This window comes from Astyanax mexicanus, chromosome 6 (assembly GCF_023375975.1).
Source record: "Astyanax mexicanus isolate ESR-SI-001 chromosome 6, AstMex3_surface, whole genome shotgun sequence".
NCBI classification, from domain to species: domain Eukaryota; kingdom Metazoa; phylum Chordata; class Actinopteri; order Characiformes; family Acestrorhamphidae; genus Astyanax; species Astyanax mexicanus.
This window is the reverse complement of record NC_064413.1, coordinates 30,890,766-30,918,340: the sequence shown is the minus strand read 5'-3', so window position 1 is coordinate 30,918,340 and position 27,575 is coordinate 30,890,766. Positions and strand designations below refer to the sequence as shown.

Genomic DNA, 27,575 nt, shown 5'->3' with positions numbered 1-27,575 from the left:
ACTCTCCTTGGGCTAAATGAATTGTATATGACCCTCGTTTTAAAAGAGAAAGGAAAGTAAGTTAAGCCTCGCTTACTCTGTCTGCACTGATTTCCCGGAGATCTCCATTAGGAATAATGTTCTTGCGGGAGGTTGGAGAGGCTTTTTGGCCTGCCTGTGGTCGTGGTGATTTTTTTTATCTTTGCGCTCATTAGTATGTATCAAAAACTCTGTGTTTTATTAAGGGATAATGTAATCAGATACACACATACAGTATGCGTGTACATGTTGTTGCAGGGAATTACGGCTGCAGATCCGTCTCTAAAGTAAAAGTGATAGCTCTCCGGGCAGGGCTGTAATGAATTTGATAAACTAAGGAGGAGTCATAACCCTGTAGCTCATTGTCCCGAGCAGATACAGAGACATTTCTAATTGATTGATAAGGCCCTTCCTTGTCCTTCTCTTTGTTGCCGGGGCAACAGTGGTCTGCGGAGGCCTGGTGCCCGTGAGGACTCGACTCGACTTGCCGATGCTGCGGTCGGAGGAAGCTTTATATTCTGATGTTAATTTCAGCCGGAAGATTGGGAGCAGAGAGTACAGAGAGAGAAAGCGAGAGAAAGAGAGAGAGAAAGTAAGCGAGAGAGAGAGAGTGAGAGAGAGGCGAGTGCCACCGGACGACTGTTTCTCATAACAATGCAGGAAGAAGTCATTCTCGGATTAAAATGGACTGCCATGGATTTGCTTGCAAGCTTTCCGTCTCCTGTTCATATGGAAATGAGGAAGACACTGATTGTTTCCTCACATTTGAATATGAGGTGCTTGCCCCTGAAGTCGGGGGGATGGTGGTGGGGGGGTGTCGCAGGAAAAGAGATTTCCACATATGGAAATATTGTAAGATTGCCGCTATCACAGAAGCGAACTCACAGTCTCTAACTCTGCAATCATCCTAACCTTTTGACAGTTCTAATTCCGAGCCTAACTTTGTGCGAAACTCCTCATAGAATTCCCATTACTGCTTTAAAGGAGCTTAAACGATCACAATTCCTATACGTTCCAGCTGAGTTAAACCGTGACCTCGGCCACAAAGGAGGTGGGCTTACATGTTGAATATGCTTAAGTAGAATTTGCATATGTATGTATATTCATAATAATATAATGTGGCGCTGTTGATTATTCACGCCTTGGGAATGCCGATGTGAAACCGCAGATGTGAATGAGTCATTGTGGAATAAGGTACAGATTGTCACTTTACTGTGTAGGTGGGATGAGTTTGATAGCACACGGAGTGTGAATCTATGCTAGACGAACTGTCTCTCTCTCGCTCTCTTTTCCTATCTCTCTCTCTCTTTCTCTGGCGCTCTCTCTCTCGCGCTGGTGCCGTGAGAAGAGGCCAGAGTGGAGGATGTTGTTAGTCCTGTCTGGACGAATGTTTGTGTAACTTGTTTATGACATTAAAGGAGCGTGGGTCTGACGCTAACGAGCTGGAGTGTGGTTTGAGCCTCTGGAGCTGCGTGCTCCACCTAAATTAAAGCCAGTCTGTTTGTCCCTGCATTCCTGCTGAGAGAGAGAAAAAAAGAAAGAAAGAAAGAAAGAAAAAGAGAGAAGTAGTGCAGACTTCTACTCAGGTGCCTTCTAAGTAAGCGTGTGTGTGTTTGAATGTGTGTATATATGTGTGTGTGTGTGTGTGTGTGTGTGTGTGTGTGTGTGTGTGTGGTCTACTGCACTGCGTAATTCCTTGCAAAGGTCAGAAAGTAAAAGGCTTGGGTGGGAGGTGACCTCTCATACAGCCGTCTTTCTCCTGTACTCAAAAGTCTGCCCACGCTGTGATAATACCCGCCCGCCCAGGCCTAATTGTTAATGTCTAATTTATGCACTCTCGTAGAAAAGAAATTATAACCCAGCCAGCATTGCCCAGAAGTGCAGAAGCTGGAGGTGTAACATTTCACAAAATTCATAATGCACTTCATAATTCAGTTTGTTAAGTTTTCTAAGGTATTGTATACGGAATAAAACTTCACAATATCCTTGGTGATCAACCACAATCCGTCAAAATAGGTACAGTCTCATCATCGCTCACCACTTTTAACACCAGTGTCTCACAGGGGTGTGTCCTAAGCCCCTTCCTTTTTTACTCTTTACACCAATGACTGTGTCCCACACCTATTGCCACATGTTTCAAATATTCTGATGACACTCAATGACAGTAACTCCATCTCAGCATATCACGACTCCATCTCCCATCTTACACACTGGTACACTAACAACACTAACAGAGTGTTCTCGTGTTCAGCATCAGTAAAACTAAAGAATCACGAACACACATGATTCATAACCAGTCTGCATCAACAGTGAAACAGTAAAAATGGTAGACTGTTTCAAATACCTTAATTTCACTCTGGACAATAAACTCAGCATTGAACAACACACCACTGAAACCCACAAATGCAGCCAACAGGATTTCTTGCAGACACTCGAGAGATACGGATAAATAATCAAGTCAAACCATATAAAGTAGCTTCCCTGAATCTCAGAGCGTTATCCCACTTCAGACACCACATGAAAGGTTTACTCTATCTTAGAGTAGATTAGATCAGGTCAGATCAAACCACTACAAGTGGACCACATAGCCTTCGATGCCACCTGCAGTGACCTACCCATAATGCACAGGACTTCAGACAGGATAGATACTAAATAAGCACATCAAATAATATTAAATAGTTTTCCTGGATTTCAGAGCGCAATCCTCTTCTGACACAAAGTGAAAAGTTTACTCTATCTAAGAGTAGATCAGATTGGGCTGTTTTTTTTTTTTTTTTACAAGATTCACATGCCTGTCTTTATGCTTAAGTGGCCAAAAAATATTTCAGCGCATTGCAGGGCGTCTCACAGAAGCATTATCATTATTATAGAGATGGAGAGAGGTTTTTCCTCATTTATTTGAAGTTTGACAGATATGGCCCAAACTGAGAAGCCAGTTTTGATGGCCGTGGTTAACCACTGTTGCTTAGTGTTCTTTTATTTATTTATTTTTTATTTTTTGGTGGGAAAGTCTTTGTATTTCAGGCTGTACAATAATAGCTTAAAGACATACAGAAGGCCTCACTAAAATTTCCATTTGCATAATTCACCTTGCATTGCATTGGCCAGTTTTTTTAGCCACACTAACAAGATAACAACCTAGCAACTTATACATTGGTGGGGTTTCCTAAACTGTCTGCTGATGTAACACCTTATAATAGTAACACCTTATATTAATAATAATAATACAATTATTATACAGGAATATAGTGTCATACATTGTATTGTGTTGTTGCACTGCTGGATAAATTCTTTAGAGTTTAAAAATGAATGGAGGATATGCATCACATATTGTTCCATTTTTTCTACTATATTTATTTGCCTGTGGACCTATTTGTGCTTTGCCCCACTTATTCATTATTTGTGAACTACTGCTGAGGTTGATAAAGCAGTACAGAGTATTAAATCCCATTAAAGCTAATGAGAAACAGTTACACACTACTCTTTTGTCAAAATAGAGAAATGTAAAACTATTTTAGGTTATTTGAGGAATTATAATTTTAGATGAAATTTATTTTTCCTGTTCTGGAACATTCCTCTCTTTGCTTTCTTTCGTTCCTGCTGCATGAAGGCCTGTTTACTATGCCGTCCCACTATACCCATGGCTGACGCCTAATGTTTACAAGATCTGTTCAAAGATGTGGACTGTAATGCAGGAGATTATTGACTATAGGCCTTAATGGCCACTTGCAGCAGCTCCGCTACAGACGCTAATGGGCTCATGTGTGCAGTAATGGATTCTTGGGTCAGACGGTGTTGTGTGTAAAAATGGACTGAATGTATGCTATGATGTGTGTGTGTGTTCTGCACAGTTTGGTCTTTGGGATTTCCTCAGGCCTTCAGGCTACTGTTTTCCGGAAGGAACGGATCTCAGCCCTGTTCCCAAAATAGCCGGCATTCTTTCCCCTGCCCCAGGAAGCCCGCGGGTAGAGTGGAAAAGGGAAGATCAGAGCGGCCTCTGTCCCCACTGTCCTCAGCATTCGGCACCGTGCACCGCTCACTGCTGACCTCTGAAAAGGTTGCATGTGTGTGTGTATGTGTGTTCTAGCTTTTTGCCCAGTTCTGGATAAAGTCGTAGTGATGACTTTGTAAAAGAACTTGAGAAAAACATGACTAACATGAAATATCAGAACAAATACGGATTAGCAGACCTCACTAATGGGGTTACATGTCCTTTGCTCTTTCATAAAGTCATTTTTTATGTGGATGGGGTTTGTAGATGCCACCTTAGGCAAACTTGGTAAAGCGTCATCATGCAGAGCTTATGTAATGTGCCATGCACTGTCTCTAAAATGTAAGATATTAAGTCGACCTCATTCAAAATGCTGTAGAACTCTCGACTGTTGATGCTGTACTTTTGGTGATGGTTAAACTTGCTCTGCAACGTTTGCTATTTTGTGTGGATAGTGGTGTTTGTTAGTTATGCTGTGTTGCTTTGCTAAAAGGTACTCACTGTACTGGACTGAGTGATATAACCTTGAAAGGGGTATCCGGTTAGTTTTTTTGTAAAGTTTTGATCCTCCTTTCTCAATGAGACACATTTTCTGAAGTGTTTGAGTCAGAAAAAGCAAAAAAACAAACACCAGCCAGGTTGAGATGAGCTGGCTGTTAATAATAATTGGATCATTGCATTATTTGTCTGAAAATCAGAAACAATACATAGCCGATTGATTTTTACATCTCTAGTTGTCAGTGCGTAAATGTAGTAGTATTCCGACATTTCTTATCTAATGTACATCAAAGTCCAATCTGATCTATCCTGAATAGATCTTTAGACTGAATCGCAGGGGGTGCACCCACTATAATCATAACATCTGTTAGACTTCATTTGATAATTATGACCAATAACTTTGATATTTAACAGCACAAATCAAAAACTCTACTGACAATTACCAAGCTTGTTTTATTGTTCCGAGCAAACAAAGATGTTTGAAACACAAAAAAAAAATAAAAAATTATAAAAGATTGTTGGTATATTATTAGCTGTTGGGTTATTTAAGGGGGTGTGGAACGTCTCTTAAGCGGACAATGCTTCCTTTTGCGTACTCTTGTCCTTGTGCTTGACTATAATTATTGATAAAAAAAGAATATATAGTATAGAAAGTACCTTCAGTGATGAAAAAGCAGCTGCACTAAGTGATTAGAAAAAATGTGAAGGGAAAAGTAGTGTAAGTTGTCTGTACATGCTCCACTGGGACAATATTAAAAACTGTGCTGTTTCAGGATGTGATGAGAATCTGTTATGCAGCCTGAGTTTAATCACATTTGCCTGAATCAGAAGGGTAATGTTACGCTAATAACAATACCCTCATCTCTCCATCTCTTCCAGGTTCTTAGCCATGTCTATCCTCTCTCTTTCTCTCTCTCTCTCTGTCTCTGACTTATGTTCTCTTCTTTTTTTTCTTTTCTTACTTTTGCTCTATTTTTTCGGTGCTGTCTTTTTATTTTTTTAATTCTCTGTCTTATAGTCTTTTTCTTCATCCCTCTTTTTCCATAAGATTTCTCTCATTTTCTGTTCTTTCCTTCTCTCTCTCTTGCTTTCTTTCTCTCTCTCATGCTCTCTTTCTATCTGTCTCTTGTGCTATTTCTCTTTCTTTACTCTTTCACCATTCCTCTTTCCATCATTTTTCTGTTCCTACTTACACTATCTTTTTCTGTGCTGTATCTGTATCTCTTTCTCCATCCCCATTTCTCCATCATATTCTCTCATTTTCGATTCTTTCCTTCCCTCTTTCTCCCTACTTCTTTCTGTCTGTCTTGTTTACTCTGTATTTCTTTACTCTTTCAGTATTTCTCTTTCCATAATTGTTCTTTTCTTAATTACACTCTTGTTTTTTCTGTGCTAAATCTATAGCTTATTCTCCATCTCTCTTTTTCCATCACGTTTTCTCATTTCAATTCCTTCTTTCCCTCTTTCTCTCTCACACTCTTTCAATCTCTCTTGTTTACTCTTTCTTTACTCTTTCACCATTCCCTTTTTCCATAGTTTTTTTTCCTACTTATGCTCTCTTTTATGTGCTGTCTTAAAATTTTCTTTCCCCATCTCCCTTTTTCCTTCACATTCACTCATTTTTTAGTTCTTTCCTTCCCTCTTTCTTTCTTATGCTCTTTCTATCTATCTTTTTTACTCTGTCTTCTTTACTGTTTCACCATTCCTCTTTCTATCTTTTTTCCTACTTACACTCTCTTTTTTCTGTGCTGTGTCTGTATCTCTTTCTCCATCCCCATTTTTTTATCATATTTTTTCATTTTCTGTTTGTTCCTTCCCTCTTTCTTTCTCAAACTCTTTCTATCTGTCTTGTTTACTCTGTCTTTCTTTACTCTTTCGCCATTCCTCTTTCCATTTCTTTTTTTTTTCAAAACATGCACTCTCTTATTTTCTATGCTGTGTCTGTATCTCTGTCTCCATCCCAATTTTTTCATCATATTCTCTCATTTTCGGTTATTTCTTTTTCTAATTATGCTCTCTATTTTCTGTGCTGTCTTGAAGTTTCTTTCTCCGTCCCTATGTTTCCATCACATTCTCTCATTTTTTGATCTTTCCTTCTCTCTATCTTTCTTTCGCACTCTCTCTCTGAGAAACAGCTGAGGAGAAATAAAGAGAAAGTGAGGCAGGCTGGAGGGACGGAGGGATTGAAAGAGAAGCGGCCATTCGAAACCCATTTTGGAGTGCTCTCCCGGAAGTACTAATTGTTTGGTGACTGGAGGACTCTTTAGGGAAATGAGGGGCTATCTGAGTGTGCGAAGAGGAGATAATGTGCGCACACATCACTCACTCTTAAATAGAGACAGACACAGGGCAGCGGAGCGGGCAGGCTGGAGCTGCGGACAGAGGGAGGGACAGAGGGAGGGGCAGATTTATCCTCGGAGGATGAGAGGGTGGATGAGGGGGTGGAGGAGAGAAGAGAAGAGAGGAGAGAGGAGAGGAGAGGAGGTAACGAAAGTGTTTATCGTTATAGTAGCCCATCTGAGAGGAAGAGACCGAGAGTCTAGGCTGGGGGAAGACAGGCAAGTCCTGCTTAAACAGCCTGGGAAGAACAAATGGAAAGCAGAGAGAAGGGGAAGAAGGGGAAAGGGATGAAAACATCATACATTTTAACCTGTTTACACCTGGAATTAAGATGCATTTTGTACCTAAATAGTGTCTAGATACACCACATAATTTACATAACACACATTTGTCACTAAAATGTGTCCCTTAGTGTGACCATAGAAAAACCTAATTTAGTTTCCCTTGTTAAAAACTAATCAGCACATACTTCATTTTCATTTTATTTTCAAATTAAGGTGGAGCAACTTTGAGCTTAGTTTAAAGGAGCAATGAAACAATAGATGATTTAAACAATCCTGTAACGACTCGATAAAATGTAGAAAACGTTAAGCACTATTAAAACTACAAGAGAACACATAGTGTAATGCATCCATTATCTACAGTATGGCTCTGGAAAAAATTAAGAGACCACTTCAGTTTCTGAATCAGTTTCTCTGATTTTACTATTTATAGGTATAGGTATGTTTAAATAATATGAAGATTGTTGTTTTATTCTATAAAATACAGACATTTCTCCTAAATTCCTAATAAAAATATTGTCTTTTAGAGCATTTACAATGCAAAGAAAACAAGTTTATTTTCATGAAGTTTTAAGAGTTCAGAAACCAATATTTGGTTGAATAACCCTGGTTAATTACCCTCTGCATATTCGTCTCCACCAGTCTTACACACTGATTTTGAATAACTTTATACCACTCCTTCAAGCAGTTCAACTTGGTTTGATGGATTGTGATCATCTATCTTCCTCTTGATTATATTCCAGAGGTTTTCACTTTGTTAAAATCAAAGAAACTTATAATTTTTAATAGTCTCTCATTTTTTTTTCCAGAGCTGTATGATCAGTATTGATCATGAAGCATCACCTAAGGGGAGAGTTTAGGAACTTTCATACCTGTATAAGTTGTGAGGTGTAATCTTGTACGTGAGGTTGATAACACTAGTCAGCATCACTATGGCAAGGTGATGTGAATTATTATAGTTAAGAGCCTGACCTTGTAGAGGTGCCAGATGAATGGAACATTTACCATTCCTTACATTTACATTCACATTCAGGACATTTAGCTAACATTTCTTCCACACTTTGAGTCACCAGAGTGACTTAACAAGGTTACTCATATTATAATAATGGGTCATTGTAGTGACTATTGGTATAATAATCACTTAGATCAGAAATTGAACCCTAGACTTTCAAACGGTGTGGTTGTTTTATTTGTATTAAATATTTGTGTTATTTGTTGCACCAGACCAACCCTAATCCACAGTCTCATTTTTGTACTGGGAATACCAAACAATACACAGACATCGCTGTGTATCTACTTCTTATGTCAAGAATCAAAACATTGCAACATGACGTGTTTGATTTAATTGCCTTAAGTGCGCATGCGCACATCGCAATGACGATGCTTAAACGGTGCAGCCCTAGTGTAAAGGCTGAATCTGTTGCTGCACAGGTAGTGTTGGCCATCTTCTAGTCCTAATCATCATTGGTTACAGGACACTTCCCAAAGGATGCTTTAGGCTGGATAATTTAAAGAAATTGTTAATTTTGTACATTTCTCAGCCCAAATGTGACACTGAGGGGTTTAAAAACTCCAGCAGCACTGCTGTGTCTGTGGGCTCTGTATCTTTTTTACTCTGTTGCGTGGACATGCGTGAATGTGTGTGTGTGTGTGTGTGTGTGTGTGTGTGTACGTATGTGCTTTAGAGCTAGAGCCTTGTGTCAACTTGTCGTAGCAGTAGTGCCACACTCCCCCTCTGTCACTAATCCTGGCCTGTGTGCTGGGGGAGGCAGTGAGCACTTTTGACGTTTCAAAGGCTTCCCCCATCACGCCTCCTGACATATTACACACGCCGATGTGCTATCGCCGGGACCCTGACAGCTGCACAAATTGGCTGAAAGAGGTTTCCTCTGCGAGCTCTTTGATCAGACCCTCTTTTGCTCTCTCTTTTGCTCCTTCCCTCCATCCTGCCGTCACGTAGAGGAGGCCAGGCCCTGGCCTGCTGTGTAAAATGAGGCCGGTTGAGTCCGATAAGACACTGAAGGGCTTTCTTTTTTTTTTTTCCCTCGGTACTTAGATCAGGTGTGTGTGTGTGCGGGAGTAGGTGTGTGCGCTACCAGCCGTCTCAGGCATGTCAATCATGTCTGTGTCTATAGTTCCAGGCTTGTGGTATTTATGAATTCCACCTGGCTTTTATACACCTGAGTGTTACACAAGAGCTGCTTCTGTGTGTGGAGCTGAGGGCAAGTGGTTGAGTGTACACTGTTCTGCCATAACATTAGTACCACTGTCAGGTAAAGTGAAAAACATTGATTAAATCTTCATCCACAACTGCATCTGTCAAGAGTTGGATTACAGTATTAGACAGTTAAGGCCTCGGCATACTCCTTGCGGAGATGGCGTTCGATTGGCTCCAGCAAACAGTTTGACGCAATTGCAGAGAAAAGTTAAAACCACAGACATTGAGAAGCTTGTAAGCACTTGTGAATGTAGTTTTATAGGAAGTATACACAGTCTTAAGTGATGCCAGTATGAGGGGGAGATCGCTGGTTCGAATCCCAGTTATGTAGCTTGCCATCAGCTACCGGAGTCCTAAGAGAGCACAATTGGCCTTTTTCTCTCTGGGTGGGTAGATGGCACTCTTTTACCTCATTACTCCTAGGGTAATGTTTATCAGCACACGGCATCTGTGGAACCGAGTTGCTGCGCTTTCCTCCGAGCAGCAAGAGGAGGTTGCTGACTTCCCGTATCAGAGGAGGCATGTGCTAGTCTTCACCCTCCTTGTGATGTGGCATCACATGTCATGGAGGATATACAGCTAAGTAGCAGCTGAATGGGTGAGACAATTGGCCTAGATACACTGGGAGCAAAATGGGGAAGAAATTAGGAGGAAAAAAGGATAAGGATCTGAGATAAAAAGTGAAGGTCAAATATCAGCCACATATTTGAGGGTTTTCTGGTATGCTGTGGTCAGTATGTGCCAAAATAAACAACACACAAACCAAGAGCAACTAAAGCTCATTGATGTGGTCCATTAAAACCCCAACTCACAATTTACAGGGTTTAAAAGGATCTGTTGCTAACGTCGAATAGTCAGATTTGTATCTGTATCTTTCTTTGTATCCTTCTTTGTATCTCCACAAAGAAATGCACATACAGAGCATGTGCATGTGGGCAAATACATGGGGTGGGTAGGCTAATAGGTAGGCAGGCCATCCAATTAAGAAAATACTGTGTTCATTCTTCATTCATTTTTTTTTTATTATTATTTTTTTATTATTATAAAAATACTTTAGGAATTGAAGGCCCTGTAAAATTCATATTCATGTCACAAATAAATGAGCTCTTATCAGGACAGACCCAGGAAAGGAATACCATGAGTTCACTCTGTTGCATAGAAAAAGTTCATTATAGTTACCAGCCTTAGAAACCACACGTTAACAGCACCTCAGGTAAAAGTCAGCCACCTTACAGAGTATTTTGGTTTGTTTTACACTTTTAATTTACTACATGGTTCCTTATGTTCCTTTACAGTCTGGATGTTTACAGTCTGTACGACCTCTGTATTAATTTACAATGTAGGAAAAAACTAAAAACATTGAATTACAAGGTGTATAACACAAATTATATATATATATATATATATATATATATATATATATATATATATATATATATATATTTGTATATACATATACAAATATGTATATATACACATACATATACATCTTTTAGGTAAGTAGTCTAGCGTCAACAGTTCTCTTTAGGAGTCAAAAAAAAAAATCTTCTCATATATCAGCTTGAAATACCAGACATCCCTAATTAAAATATCAGTTCATATTATCCATTATCTGAATTGTTCCGCTATTTAAAATGGGGCTCACTATTAGAGACACAGTTTTTATACTATTCCGGTCCTACTATTCACTGGTGTGAATATGGCTTTGTCTTATAACAGCATTGTTCAGAGAGGTTTTCCCCCTTCTCTACAATTTACAGATCTTATCTGACTTTCATTTTACATCCACACATGCTGCGCGTCTGGCCTGCATTTCATCTCTCTCTTTAGGTGTAAGCCTGTGTGTGTGTGTGTGTGTGTGTGTGTGTGTTATATTCGTGAGAGCTGAATGCTTTCATTCATGGCAGTAGCCTGAGGCTCAGTGGAGAGGGAATAACGTTAATGCAGAGCGTGCCAGTCTTTCTTCCGATAGGCCTGTCTGTCTCAGGCTGTGGTAATTGTAGGCTGTGGGGAAGTACAGGTAATAGATTAATATCAGGCTAGACTTGCCAGTGTGCAGTGCAGTGACAGCCAATGATTATCGCAAACAAAGACAGAGGCTTCACCACAGACACACACACACACACACACATACACACACAGGGACTTTGTCTTATTAAATGACTAAGTGTTTATATATTGGTGCTGCATTCAAATTGAACTGTGCCAAGATTTCATGATGAATGGACAAATACTTAAAAATGCTTAAAAATGGCTAAAAAAAAATCCTTTATTTTTAGATTAAAAAAATAATAATAATTAACTGTTTTTACACTAACCTTAAATTAAAGTTAAGTATGTTTACGTTGTAGAGATTTTGTGATATTTAAGTAACAGTAACTGTATGTCTCATATGTGCATGCACACACACACACACACACAGGCTCTCTAGTCGCTTTGGAAGAGTGCCAAAATATAAGACTTACTGAAGCAGATAAACATTAACATTTTGGTACTATTGGAGCAATATTTTGTAATAGAAGTTTTTTATTAAAAAAAAAAGAAACAATACTATTCTAAATATATCATGGGTAGTTGTGAAATGTAGCTAATCCTGTTTACTAGAAAGAAATTTGGGGGCGGGGGTGCCTTTTAAATCTTTCTGTAAATTTACAAATCTGCAGCAAAGTACTGTGGTACAATATTAACTATTATTAATATTACCCATAAAAACTCCTATCATTTCCACTGTAAAAAAAAAAGTATTATGTGAGTTACACATTACAATATTACATGGTTAAGTTGTTCCAGACAAAAGTTTGGTAGGTAGCATTTAGATATACAGTTAGATATGTACTATTTAAATATACCGCATGTTGTGTTTTCGGTGTTACAATATGAAATGTTACTTTAATATTATACTTTAATAAATATTGTGACATATATTGCCATTCTTCTTAAATATAGCAACCCTTTAGAGTGAATTTTTTAGTCGTATGTTCTAGTTTGTGGCACTTTTTTGTCTGCTATTTTGGTTTAAACCAAAATGAAAAGTCTAAATTTTCAGACCAAACAAGAAAAAAATATTCAACACTTTTGAAACATTTTGTAAGAATAAGGCCTGTTCTATTGATTGTGACATTGTACAGTAACATTTGTAGGTATGGAGTTTTTTTTTTTTATATTGTGGTTTCTCTACAATGCCTGGATAGGTAGACACTCACACACATGCACACTCACACACACATATGCACGTTAAGGGAACTCCACAGGGGGTCCGCTCCAAGTTCTTCCAGCAGTGCTGCAGTGTAGCAGAGCAGAGCAATGATGGTAATATTTTTAAAAAAGACGTCGTTTTCCATTGATCTGCACTCTGAAGTAGCAATTTTCTCTGACTAAATTACATACCGTAAAATGGCTTATTTAACATCTACATTTTCTTTATATCCCCGCCGTTCTTTACTCAGGAATCTAATATTTTCAGCACACAAGGGCATAAAAAGACCATTGTATTTTGAACACTCCAGTGCACGTCACCTCCTGCGTTTACCCTGTTCAGTCACAAATTTAGAAGCATGGCCATTTCTGAAAGCCTGAATGTCATTTTCCATAAAAGGCTCTTCCTGTGCTTCATGCACTGTGATGCAGCTACTACTGGAGTGAATGGGTGGACTTATATATAGCAGTGCCGTATAGTAGCCTGTGCTTTATTTATAGTGTATCTCAGTGGAATGTTCTCACACACACACACACACACACACACACACACACACAGACACACCAACACATACACACACATAAACACAGTTCTTACTCACAGGCCAGTCTCTGCCAGTGAAATGCTGCTATAAATGGCTAGAGAGTCATTTATAGCAACAGGAATTTATAGAAAAAGACCATAATTTCTTATCTAAGAACAGATTAGTAAATGCTAATGTTGTGTGGGCTGCACATTTCTCAATACGGTCTCTTTTTGTAAATAGGACTGAAAAATATTGCAAAATACTGACATTGCCATATTTTATTCTGCAATATATATTGCAATTAAAAAAATACGCTTGATTTTTACTAGATTCTTCTAAAGACGTCAATGATCCAACATGTGATATTAAAAATACATGCTGCATATCAAAAACAGATATATCTAGATATATCATGGCAAATGCGAACAATATTTAATTTGACTCTGTGTGACACTCCACATCCTGTGATATGACACATATTGTGATGATGCTGAAGTGATGTATTGTGCAACCCTAGTTGTAAAAGATCTAATAATAGCCAGATTTATCAATGCTGTTGCATTTACTTGATGGGCAAACATATTCACTCAAATCACAGAACATCCAATAATAATATAGAGGCAATGGATCTTTTGTGATGTGAAAGAAAAGCACTTGTCATTTCCTACACACAGATTTATTGTGGCTAACGTGGACCGGCTGTGACTCTTCTGATGGCAGAAATTAAGCGAGCTTAAAGTCCATCACAACAACAAATAAAACACTGCTCATTTTTTTCTCTATTACATGATTGTGGGCGACATACTTCTGAATGTTAGCACTCTCACTGATCATTACTTAAACATTACACAGAAAACACTCTTATTGGATGACATCCCTGATGTGCATTTGTCATATATATATATATATATTTATATACATATTATATGTATATAATCCACTGGTGCGGCATTGTATTCAGTAACTTTAACTCCATATGAAAATATCAGCTTCTTTTATGTTGTGCAAATATTTCATAATGCATGGATTACAAGAAAAAAATCCAGAAAATTACAAAAAGAAATATTCTAAAAATTACAGTAACCATTTTGTGCTGTTACAGTTTTACAGTTTATCTGACATTCATCTCTATCTCTTTCTCTTGTGTCTCACAGCAGTCTTATGCCCCACCCCCTCCTCCCATGGCTCCGCCCAGCCCCAGCACCAACAGCAGCAGCCACAGTGCAGCGGAGCAGCTCAGCAAAACCAACCTGTACATCCGAGGCCTGCCTCCTGGCACCACAGACCAGGACCTCATCAAACTCTGCCAACCGTGAGTCTCTCTCTCTCTCTCTCTCTCTCTCTCCCTCTCTCTCTCTCTCTCTCTCTCTCTCTTTCTCTCCCTGTCTCTTTCCCCATCTCGCTCTCTGTGCCTTCCAGTTACTCTATGCCCATTTACAGTTACAAAGGCAAAAACACACACACACGTATGCACTCCCTCTCATTTGCTCTCACTCACTCACACACACACACACATGCATGTTCTATTCCAACGCAAGCAAAGAAAAGAAAAGCCCACGGATGAGCGAAAATTCCAAGAATATCTTGGCGCATATAAGGCAGTGAAGGGTCAGCCTCATTAGTCTTGGGAGATAAGTCGTTGTGAAACGCTGTATGAAGACCAGAGGGCAGCTTGCATAATCTGTTCTTATAATGAATCATACAGATTTGTGAGTGTGTGTGTGTGTGTGTGTAAAGGAAGGGGAGTGGTGGTGGTTGGCCTGTAAAGCCTAAGACATTTTATCCAGGGTTGCATGACCCTGAATTTCTCAACATCATCTCATTGTTCCCCACTGCAGGAACAGAGTGTGGGGGGTGAAGCTGGACCTTGAGTGGAGTAAATGTGGGTTCATTTGCAACAGAGGAATTCCAGCTGAATTCTCGAAACCATTACTTGATTAATATGTTTTGTTCTTCACATGGCCATTAGGGTTTTCGGCGTCCTGGGAGATTCAGAATGTTGCTGGAATTTAGCCTTAAAATGTGTGGAATCTTGACCACATGAGATAACCCTGGAGGACTAATATGTATTATATTTTCTGTGCTACCTCATAAAATGATCAGAACTTGTCATTATATATTAAGGGAAAAAGTTCAATTTAAGCACTGACATCTTTTGACAGTATGTTCTTTAAACTGTGTGAATTTTAGCCTCTGATCCCACCCACTGCCCATTCCATGGTCCTGTTTTCACACCCTGGGTTGCCATGAATGCAACCCTGTAGCAGGCAAAAATTTGTGAGTAAATATTAGCACCAGTGATAGAGATAGAGACAGAGAACTTAGAGCCCAGAAGGACTACAAGACATATTCTAAGCCAGATTTGTTTGATCCTTAACAGGTAGGTAAGTATTGAGCTTTAGCAAAGGGAAGCCATGGCAACCAGCAAATGCTGCACGCTAACATGAGCTGCTGTCCGTCACGATGTACATCATCATTGCAACAGTTCTTGAACACTTCTTGCACTTATTCGTGTAGCATCAGTTTCCTCAACCTGGCAACCCGAGTAAGCTTTGCATCTAGAGAGGAGGGGCAAATGTAGGATAGACAACTCTCTCCTCTTTTTTTTTTTTAAATGGACTACAGTAGCTATTTTACGCGTTTGCTATCATATTGTTTCTTTAACATAACAAGGAACAATTGAAACAAAAGAGTGATTCCTAAATCTACAGTTTATGCATATCATGCAGTCAAATCTCTACAAATCTCTATTATTTTCCTCTCCTGAGCTCTGCAGACCTGCCTGGCTGTCCCCTCGCTCTCCAAGGTCTTAGTCTGCTGTGGTCTGGGTCTGCCCCAGGCCTGAAGCGGGATTGGAATAAAATATTCATGGCAATAAAAGTTTCATTAGGTGCGGCCGGCGTGCCAAACGGGCAGTAACATTTTGGAAAGGTCAAAAGGGTTCGCCTCGGGGTTCTCTTCGGCTGTGGCTCAGCGAAAAAGTCTCCTGAACACCACTTTTCTTTTCGCATAACCCCACCGAGATCTTTGGGCACCAAGCACTAGGCTCTATTGTAACGCTCTAAAACTGTGTCCCTTAACACACACACATAGTACACAGAGTCCGGTGACCCCCCTGTGTCCTCCAGTGTCTGCTTCTTGGTGGCAGAGAGGGCTGAGTGAAGTGCTGTTGTCAGGCTGACATTTTGGAGATCTTCTTTTGCGATTCCCTTTGGACGTGGAGAGCTGATGCCACAATGGGTCCAGAATCTAAAGGAGAGATCTCGGTGTCCTCAGCACTTTGCTGTCTCATTATTGAAAAGACCAGCTAAAACACGGCTGTAATGCAACATGTGTGTCACATACTGCCATAAAAAACTGAAAATACAAAAAGCAATCTATAGCTCTGGAAAAAATTAAGAGACCACTCAGTTTCTGAATCAGATTCTCTGATTTTGCTGTTTATAGGTATATGTTTGAGTAAAATGAACATTGTTGTTTTATTCTATAAACTACAGGCAAAATTTCTCCCAAATTCCTTTAAAGCATTTATTTGCAGAAAATGAGAAATGGCTGAAATAACAAAAAAGATGCAGAGCTTTCAGACCTCAAACAATGCAAAGAAAACAAGTTCATTTGAAAAAGTTGAGTTCAGAAATCAATAATTGGTGGAAAAATCCTGGTTTTTAATCACAGTTTTTATGCATCTTGGCATGTTCTTCTCCACCAGTCTTACACACTGCTTTTGCATAACTTTATGTCACTCTTGGTGCAAAAATTCAAGCAGTTCAGCTTGGTTTGATGGTTGTGATCATCCATCTCCCTCTTGATGATTATATTCCAGAGGTTTTCAATTTGGTAAAATAGTGTTTAAGTGGTCTTTTATTTTATTCCAGAGCAAATATGTTAAATACAAATACTATTATTTTTACAAAAAAAAAAATTAGTTTCCTATATTAAATGAAAATTCTTTGTAAATGTATAAAGTTGGTCAGAACAATGCAAGACCACCACAGGGCACCTATTACTTAGATGGATTATCTCAGCACTGCAGTGACTATGGCATGGTGGTGGTGTGTTAGTGTGTGTTTTCAGGTGCACAGGTCACAGCAGTGCTGCTGGAGTTTTTAAACACCTTAGCGTCACTGCTGGGAAATACTCCAACAATCAGAAATAAACCAGACAACAGCTTCCTGTGGACAGCATAGAATGGACCACAAATGAAGACCAACACAAACAAGAACAGATGAACTTCTGTCTCTGTACAAGGTGAAGCAGCTGAGGATGAGTGTCCAATAGAGTGGGCAGTAAGTGTTTAAACACAGTGTTTAAAAACTCCAGCAGCACTGCTGTGTTTGATCCACTCTTACTGTACCAGCACAACACTCACTACTAACACATCATGTGTCAATCACTGTCACTGTCACTGTCAATCATTGTCACTGCAGTGCTGAGAATGATCCACCACTCAAATAATACCTGCTCTGTGGTGGTCCATCCTGTGGGGTTCTGACCATTGGAGAACAGGTGAAGGGAGGATAATAAAGTATGCAGAGAAACAGATGGATTACAGTCCATATATGATGTTGACAATCCTTTGATTTCAGTGTTTTTATTCCAGTAAGTGATATGAAAAAAAAATCTATTCAAAGAAACAAAATATCAAGACATTTACCTAATAAATGATGCGTTTTAATATATTTTGACACAGCGCAGAACAACAAGCGGTGCCAGATTGTAAAACTGCTAACAGTAACATAGCGATTATTTTTGATGCACTGCATGCAGTTAAGCAGAACTAATTATTCTCGTGTAATGTTACTTAAGTGCTGAAAATGTCCACAATGTGCTCAGAAAAACAGATTGTTTATCATGATAACAAAACATTTCACAATAACAGTGAAATATTGCTCTTTTATCCACCTGCGTTCCGCAATATGTCACAAACAATGCACTAGAACATCAGGAACGTATTGAACAGTGAAATGCATTAGTGTTGTGTTTTCAACACACATGAATACACACACACACAAAGCCACAGGTGTGAAATTTGACACAGGCTGTATGTTGCAGTGTTAAATGTGTACCATTAATAGCTTTATTCATTTATTTTTATTTATTTATTTATTTATTTATTTATTTTTTGTTTGATTTAAATTGTTCCTTGTAGCTTATTAAACACTTTTAATTCAGTCCTTTGCTCAAATTGCTTTTGTGCATTCGAGTATTCCCAGTACTGATTTTCAGGGCCTCGCTGCCCTTTTGCAAAGCTTGTGCTGTTTTCAGAGGGCACTGCATGCACTGCTATACATATTCATGAACCATTTCTCTGATTGGCTTACACAACTCTGCATCCAAACAAAACAACATGTCTCCTCAGTACAACCTTGTTTCATTCAGATGTTATGAAGTGCATTTCTCTTACGTTAAACTGTTTCACCACAACAGATAGCAGAGATAGAGAGTGTGATTATGCTGTATATGCTTTATGCTCTCAAAACAAAACATACATTAAACCCAAAATACCTTTGTAGCCCATATGAAGTTTACCAAAGACCACTATGAAGTTCCACAATGCATCAAGGAAAATGTTCTTCCCTCATCCCATCTGTTAAGCATGGTGAAGGGAGCATCATGGTCCTGAATGTCTTGCAGTCATTGAGAAAACAATCAGTTCAAAGTGTATCAAATTATTTTACAGATCAATTTAAGGACAACAGTCCATTAATTAAATCTAAAGATACTAATGCAACAAACAAGTAAGCACACAAGTAAGTCACCTAAAAAAAATATGAGTAATGGGCATTTGTGCTTTGGAATAGCTAAGTCAAATTCCTGTCCATGTTTTATTAGTTTATTTCATTATTTTAGTGTAACATGTTTTTTTTTATTTCTGTTTATTACTACAATTCAAATACATGACCTAAAAAATACCCCGAAATTCATGTGCCCCAGGCAACTCCTACCCATTCAAGACCCTCATCAATTATATTCTATACATGTGATCGTAATAATTGTTACAAAAAGTAAAAAAGAGATAATTTTCTTGTTTTTACAGCATTGTGCAAAACAGCTAACCAGTATATGTTAATATAGTTGCATATGCACTTATTTTTTTTAACAAATATGTCTTGAAAAAAGACAGATGTAATCACTTTTACTTGCTAGCACACATTCCCAATCAACCTGCAAACCAAGCTGCTGTTGATATGAAAGACAATGTAATAAAAGCAGGCTCCTGTTTTTTGTGTTATGCTCGTGTTTCAAAGAAATCAGTTGTTGACGTTTAGAAAAATGTACTTGAAACTGGAAGATTTCAAACGTAACGCTGTAAAAAATGAAGCCATCAATAACAGCAGGGTCTAATTCAGACTCTGAACTTGTATCAAATATGCAGAGCTGTAATGTGGACTAGTTGGACAAGGACCAGTAATAGATGCTGCTCCTTTTTCAGAGGCCTGCAGGCAGTAAGTTTAAAGCATAAACCCTTCTCAGAAATAACAGCATTCATAAAGAATGTTCTGTAGAAAAGAGCAGATTTAAGAATTTTAATATTTTTTTCTGGAAGATATAATATACTTCTTCTTTAACATGTGTAAGACAAAAAAAATGTTTGATTTGATTTTTGAAGACTTATTTAATCAGATATGATCTTGTTATTGTAAATATGTGAATGCATACATGCTTACATATGTGTAAGTTCCAAAACTGAGTAAAATAGTTCCCAAGTTTTGAGGTATTCATGCACTAATTACTAACTACGTTATGTATAAGTTTAACTTGAGTTTGCACACCATTCGTTCATTCATTTATCTTCTTATCCACATCATTCTGGTCAGAGTCACAATAGAATTAAACTGGAGCCACAAACAGGAGTACCCTTGGACAGGCTGCCCATCCATTGCAGTGATTTAGTATATATAAAATGCATAAGCCATCCAGTTTTTGTTGGGCTTAGCAATCTAACTGTGTAGGCATGGCTCTCTGGGGAGGCAAGGCATGGGAGGACTCCAAGCCTGGATGTTGAAACATGGCCAGTTCTGGAAACATCCCAGCTGCAATGTAAAATCACTTCAGTACCAGACTGTAGAAATAACCAAACCATGATATAAAGTGACACTCAGCCAGCCAGCACAGCAGACCTCATAGCTGCATTGTGGAAACCCTTTAGGCAGGATATTTCAATTTTCTTTTTGTAAAGTCACTTTTAACCAATTGGAAAATGCGCAAATTGATAAATATGCAACTGGTGTAGGGCGTAGGAGTGGTCGGGAGTTTGCTAGTTCGAATCCTGGTCACAGAGTCTCTGCGCTTTCCTCCGAGTGCGCTGTGATGCTACTCTGCAATGTTGCAACAGCAGCAGTTCAAAAAAAGAGGCAGTGTCTGACTTCACATGTATGGGAGGAGGCATGTGCTAGTTTTCACCCTCCTTGTGTTGTGGCATCACTAGTAATGGGGGATATACAGCTGACTACCAGCTGAATGGGTGGGACAATTGGCCTAGCTCGATATATTGTGGGGGAAAAATAGGAGAAAATGAGAAATAAAAAAGAAAATATGCAACTGATACAAAAGAGTACAAAAAATGTAACAAACCATGTTATACCACAGTATTTCCACAGTAAATTAAACAGTAAAAAATGGGACTGTGTATTGGCAAGAACTTGACGATATGCATCAAGATATGGAGTGTAGGTACTGCAGTGTGTTGCAATACTATTTGCAAGATGATATATTGACATTTCTCAATTTTCCTAAATTATAGAGGAACTACAATCTATACAAAAAAAAGTTTACTTTTAATACACTCAGAAGAGTGAGACGTTTTTTTTTCCTGGTTTCTGCTTCTAGATTAGGCTAAACATTTTGATTTAATATCTGTATGTCTGGCAAAAAGTTTCAGTGAGTGTAGTTTTTACAGAAACACATTTAATTTATTGCATTGTGTGGCACTGTGTTTCTCTCATCCAAACTGCAAAAGAAATGTATAGTTGCCAGCCTTTAGTCAATTGTTTGACTCAACTGTGTTTGGGTTTCAGAACAATAGAAATGTGGGCAATCACACACTCAAATCATTTTACTGATATTCAAACACTCATAGCAGCTGGTTTAACAGGAAAAACATTTTTCTTTTTTGCTTTCTTTTTTAAAAATTAAAAGTCTTCTTTCCACTTTTTTTTTTTTTTACAAAGGCAGGCGACAGAGCGGCTAGACAGAGTCACAGGCTGAAAGAAAGAGCATTAGCTAACAGAATACTACTGTTGACACTGTCAAGACCGTATGTGCATGTGTTTTTAGTTAGCAGACGTAGAATTACTCTCTTTTACAATGTTTTGGTGCTTCATTCCTTTACTTTCATTTTCTGTTTTGTCTGAAGCTTGTTTGTGGCTCCACTGCGCCCTGAAAACCCTGCGTGGAGTTAAAGGGCGGGGCTATGTGCCGTTTGCGTGATAAGCAGCAGCGTTGGTAAACTGAAGTATAATTTCAGATGCATATCGTGGTCACATTAAGGCTTTTTGTGTTTTGTGCAGCACTAGCTGGTACATGCACTACATCTGGCTCTGAGTTTACACACTGAAATTTTATCCAGCGAGGCTCAGCTCCGGAAAGTCTGGCCGTGTCACTTTAAGGGCATTCCTTTTTATGTTATTAAAATGGAGCAGCAGAGGTCAGGTTTTGGGAGCGTTACTGAGTTACTAAGACAAACAACCCTGAAAACACTCCACAGCCACATCACAAAAGGCCTGATTATGAATTATGAATTTTTAATACGAGCCTTGGGTGAACATGTGCTTCTCATCACATTAGTGTTTTCTCATTATGCAGCTGGACTCAGAACTGTGTGAGAGAAAACGTGTGTGTTAGAGAGAGTAAGAGAGAGAGAGAGAGAGAGAGAGAGAGAGAAATTCTAGCCACTGTTGAAGCACATATTCAGAGGTCTATCTTTATCGTTTCCGTTCTGTAAGTTGGCGTCTAATTGAATGAACCCTAAAGGACACAGCACTACTGCACATCAAATAATCACATTTCACAGAGCCTCGTTATGGTTTTGAGACTAATGTAATGTAACGCAGTGGTTGAGCGGACACTGGCTAATTGTGTTCAGTGGTTTTATGTCAGCCACTGCCACTGCTGCTGCCGCTGCTGCTGTTTTGCTGTTTGCCTTGAGCAACCTGCCAACAAAACCCAGCACACTGGCTGAATGTGCTGGTTTGTGTTTGTGTGTATGAGGATGGGTACATAATAGGGATGCACTAAAATGAACCAAAACCTAAGCCTAACAAAACAATGAAACATTTGGCCAAAGGTTGATTTCTGAATATAGTGTATGTTTTTTTGCAGGTTCTCATACATTTCATTTATCATGTATTTATCATGTATTAATCATTGCATGGAATAAATAGCTAAAATGCATTGTACTTGTCTTGCTTTACCAGTAAATACCAGTAAAGCACAACAGAGTGTTTCCACTACATGTATTTTGCAGTGTCTGCCTGTTGCTGCAATAACATTGTCGCTGCTGCTTCCAAATTTTATGAAATGTCATAAATTATTTTTATTTGGATGCAGAAGGAAGACAAAGAGAGGAGAGAAGGTTTAAACTAACTAACGTTAAGTTAGAAACATTTACAATACACCACTCTGCACTCTGAAATTTACACAGAGAAATACAGTCAGTCTATTGGTAAACCATCAAATGCTAAGGCTTAGTAACTTCAGCTAACATTACTATCCTAGTCCTGTACAGCTCGTATCTTTCAGATGATAAACAGCCCCTTTTTCAAAGAGGTAGCAACTGAGTAAAAAGATAGGAAGCATGATAAGGGATTCTAGTTTAGTTGGATTTGTAAGGAGTGTATAAATTAGCTTGAATCTGGTGTTTATTGGCTCCCTGCTGGCTCCCCCCATATTCCCTGCCAAGTCTGAGATAAAAGGGGATGGAGTGTGGACCTGCTGCTGCTGAAAAAAAAAATCCTAGAGTAAACAATGCCATATAACATATACCAAAAGGTCCCCACCTGGATTTAACTGGATTTAACTTATCAAATAGATAAGAGCCTCCCATTGTATAATTACTGCATGGGTGATTATGTTTCACTTAAAACAATTTATTTAACCTCAACTGATGCAGTGAGCAGCTCTTTATTCAGAAAACAACCATAAGGGGACCAGAAGTGTCGAAATATCGTAATGCATCAAGCTAAGAAAGCATTTAAGGAGATTGCTGAAACTACTATTATTCATTGTTCTCTCTGTCTGAACACTGAAAGTGCTTTTTTGCCATTTTCAGCCAAATTATTTCATTTATCAAATATTCAGTGCATTTCTAGTACAAGAGTAAAGAAACATGTTGCGTAGGTGTGTTTGTTTGTTGTATAGTTAATTCATTCATTTGTATGTGTAAAGCATGTATTTATTATTTTTCCTTTTTATATTATATTTTTTTATTTCCTGTATTTTTCCTTCCCCTTATTTTGCCATCTAAATTTACTGTAACCACTGTATTTAAAAATATCTTTCTAGCTGTTATTTTCTTGATATATTTTTTTGAAGCTGAAAAAGGGATACAGCTAACTTCCACACAGACTGGCAGCTGAGATTTCTCTCTCCCTCCCTCTCCAAGCTTGATTGACTAACTGACTGACTGGAGGAATTTCCCTGATGTGCTTTGCTGCCATATTCCGAGCAGAGCTATGGGGCCTCTGGGGGAAGGCCTCACATTCAGACTTCAGAAACACACGGCTAGATTCACTCAGACTTCTACAGCACGCAACTTGTTGCCACAGCTAGTGACATGACCAGTGACAGGGCAGTGTTTTCACTGGACTAGCCCACTCTTATTTAGAAATAGCCTTTTTGGCTTTTGTCATGTAAGAGATCACTCATTGTGGAAATGGAGGAGTCTGAACTGTTGGTCTAAAAAGTCTGAGAATTCACACACTCAGAGAGTTCAGAATATTCTGGATAGACGTCTAGTTGGTGTGTTATTTATGTGTTTGATTGTTAAAAGAATCTTTTATCTGCCATTCTATTAAATTTGTTTGGATGGTAAGTTATTTTATGGCCTTTATGTGGATATGTGGCACTCTGAAGTGAGCCTTACCCAGTCCTGTCATCAGGAAATTGATAGATATATCCAAAGATATGTGGCCGGTTGGCCATAGGCTATCATCATCCTTGCTCTTTCTGGATGGATAATATGGCCCCTGACCCCACGCCTTTGTTTATTTATTTCAAAACAAGCCGATTGCTAGCAGAGTCTGTAATGAAGGGATCAATCTGCATAAATTCATCACAATTTTGGCACAGTTATGTTGTGTAAATATCATAGCTAAAAGTATGCAAAAAGTTTCTCCAAAAAAACTTCTATCTTTCAATGGAAGTCAATGTAAGAGGGTTTATTTCAGGTCATTTTAAAGTATTTTATATTTTATATATTTATATATATTTATATTTATATTTATATATTTATATATATATATATTAAATATTTCTACTGGTCCGTTCATCAAGAAATTTTGACAAAGTGAAAGGGACAGTTTGTCTATTCAAATTATGTAGTAAACTAAAAATCGCCAAAAATGGAGATACTTGTTTTTTATTGGACAGTGAATAGTGTTCAAACCAGGTGAATAGTGTGACAAACAAGAATTTAATGTCCAGTTTGCCACATAAAAAGTCTAGAATGTCAGATTTTGTTCTATGACATGTTTTGTGATTATGATGATGCACATATGTTAACACGGTGAAGAGTGGGAAAAATTAGATGCTGCTACTTCAAAAATACATACAGTAAAGCTGGAGACTAACTACATTTATGTAATGTTATTAACATATCTCCTCAGTTTACCTTTAAAGGATGCACAGCCCATAATGTCCTGTTTACGACCGAGGCATCCTTTAAATCTGTCCAATGGTATTGCAGTGCTTATTGAAATCACATAATTACATTTTATCACAATAATTAAAATAAATACATAGAGTTAAAAGGGCAGCTAGCTGCTACTTTTAAAATTATGTAAACATGAATCTATACATACATACATGCATACATACATACATACATACATACATACATAAATAAGCAACCTCAGTTTATACACACAATGTTTCTAAATAAGTCTTAGACCATAGACAATGAAAAGGATATTTAATGTCTAGTCTCGTGTTACCTTGAAAGAATGTTGTGGGAGTTTGGAATGACTTTACACTCCTGAGACGCTTTACAGCTACACACACGTAGCTACATAATGAAGCTTCCATTCAAAGGCACCTAGAGGGATCGCAGGCATTGATTCAAAGCAGCTACTGTGCTGGGGTTATTTTTGACTCAAGTGCAGCACCTCCCTGGCATCTTAACCCGTTCTGAAACAGATGATTGCCACTGTGCTTGCAGGTATCTGCAGTAAATGAGGGAGGAAAGGAGAGGGAGGTTGAAGTGTCTTCAGGTTAAGTCTTCTTTAGTCTGTCCTTCTGCTCAGTCTGTTCAGTACAATTGCTTTCTAGAGCTTTTTGCCAATATTTACTATATTTTACACGTCCTAAAGTTTGTAGACACCTATTTTGGTAACACTTTAAAATAAGACTACTTTTCTAAAGGCTTTATGAATGGTTATTAATTAGGTTGCAAATACTTGAAAACCCATTATTAAGCAGTTAAAAAAGTGTGGTGTTGTTATATATAACAACAACACATAAATAGAAATGGCAACAGTGAGTTGAAAAATTTCAAATGTGGTTCCACACATTCTGTTATTCTGTCAAACTTCAGATCTTTCTAAATACTTAAATTACCAACATTGCCTTTTCAATTGATGTGTTGTAACTGCTTATTAGTGGTTTTTAAAGCATTTACAATCTAATCAGTGTGTCACTTTCCATTCCCTTAAGAGGCAGGTGCACTCTGACTTTGGCACATTCGTATCTTAGCGGTGCTATGCTTTGTGCATCTCAGCAGAGGAGGGTGACCTGCACGTTCACACTGTGAAAGTGCACCAGCAGCTTATTTAAATGAACAGCGATGTTGTTTTATGCTTTATTCTGTTTGTTGTTGAGATAAAATTCGGGACTGTTCTCTGCCGTGCGTTCTTGTGTCTGTTTTTAACGAGCATTGGTGTACGCGTGCTGGGCATGGCGCACCTATAGGAAAGGACTCTGATTGATTGACTGTTGTCTAGGTTCATTCCAGTCAGTGGTGCACCTGTATTTTCTGCCGCCAAAACTGCAACACGCCAGAACTGTACCTGAACACACCTAGACTATTGACAGGGTGCAAGATAGCAAAGTCTATTGCGATGCGCCTTGTGCAGGGTGTACAATAGGGCCCCAGGTGTTAATATGATGATAAGTAGATAAGTATAAATAACACTTGTCTCCTATCAGGTGAAATTTGAAAATGTTTTAATAAACCCAGAGATGTAAAATCATTACTTTTCTGTTTTAAATGTTATTTGTTTTTTGTAGTATTAGAGTTTTACTAAGTAAATAATTACATGCCAAATGTCAAAGTATCGCAAAATCCAAACTGATTGTAAAATGTGTTACCTCAGGTGATGGTTTGGGAGTGCCCACGCCTGCATACATTCAGAGGTATGAACTTGTGAGTGAAATTGAACACTGGTTATTGTGCTCATGGCAAGGCAATATTTGAGTGAACCCTGACAGTGGGTGCAAGATAAAAGATTAAAATGTGACATTTTTCGTGTCATGCATGTACTGGGAATACATTGCACAGCATTACCACCCACAGTAGACAGCTCAGTGGTAGAGTGTTACAGTAATTATTGTGACTGGAAATGTCCATGTAAACAGACAAGCAACTCTGGCAGAAATCACATCCCCACATTCAATGCATGAGATCCCAGGCGCATATCCATCAGTTTAGTTCATGGAACATGACACAAATCATGGGACACAATGGCATGTCAGTGTGTATATCCCAAGACCTTCACACGTATTGAGCCACAGGTTTGCCCTGCTGGTTAGAAAGCTGCTCACACCAGTCACACCAGCCACTGCTCGACATCAGTCAGCCACTCCTGCTGCATAGTTTTCATTCTGTGAAGGCTTGTAAAGTCAGAAAGCCCCTTCAGAGCAAATGGCTGCACAAACATCAGACATATGCTCATCTGTGCTCACGAATGATGAGCGCAGCGTCAGACAAGACAGCTGCATTGGTAGCCAATTAGGAGATACCACACACACACCTGGATGCGAGTTGAAAGACACCGGAGGATGTCGGTTCACATCTCACGGCACGAGACATCAAACGGCCCGGCACCCGCGGCTGCCAGCATTCTACGAGACATAAACACACAGATCAGAGTGTGTGAGGGCCCTTTGAGAGCTGTCATTAGCACTTCACACGTCAGCTGAGAGCGCCGTGCAAAAAAACACAATTTTGGTCCTGGTGATGCACACAACCAACTGGGAATTGTTCCTAGCATGCTTTGTCACAACATGCTGGGCTCAGACATGTCATGTTCTTCTTAAAGCATGTAAGCTATTAAGATATTTATCATATGTCA

At 38.7% G+C, this 27,575-nt stretch overlaps 1 protein-coding gene across 6 annotated transcripts in view; it reads left to right on the top strand.

Moving 5' to 3' along the window:
* rbms3 (RNA binding motif, single stranded interacting protein) overlaps nt 1-27,575 on the top strand; it is a 250,701-nt gene that overhangs the window by 73,630 nt on the left and 149,496 nt on the right. For 3 of the 6 annotated variants that reach the window (XM_049480766.1, XM_022673722.2, XM_007251817.4), the window contains one exon: nt 14,223-14,380. In XM_049480766.1, coding sequence (XP_049336723.1) covers nt 14,223-14,380 — 158 coding nt within the window. The remainder of the gene's footprint in view (nt 1-14,222; nt 14,381-27,575) is intronic. The other 3 variants (XM_049480767.1, XM_007251818.4, XM_049480768.1) reach the window with 1 other exon arrangement.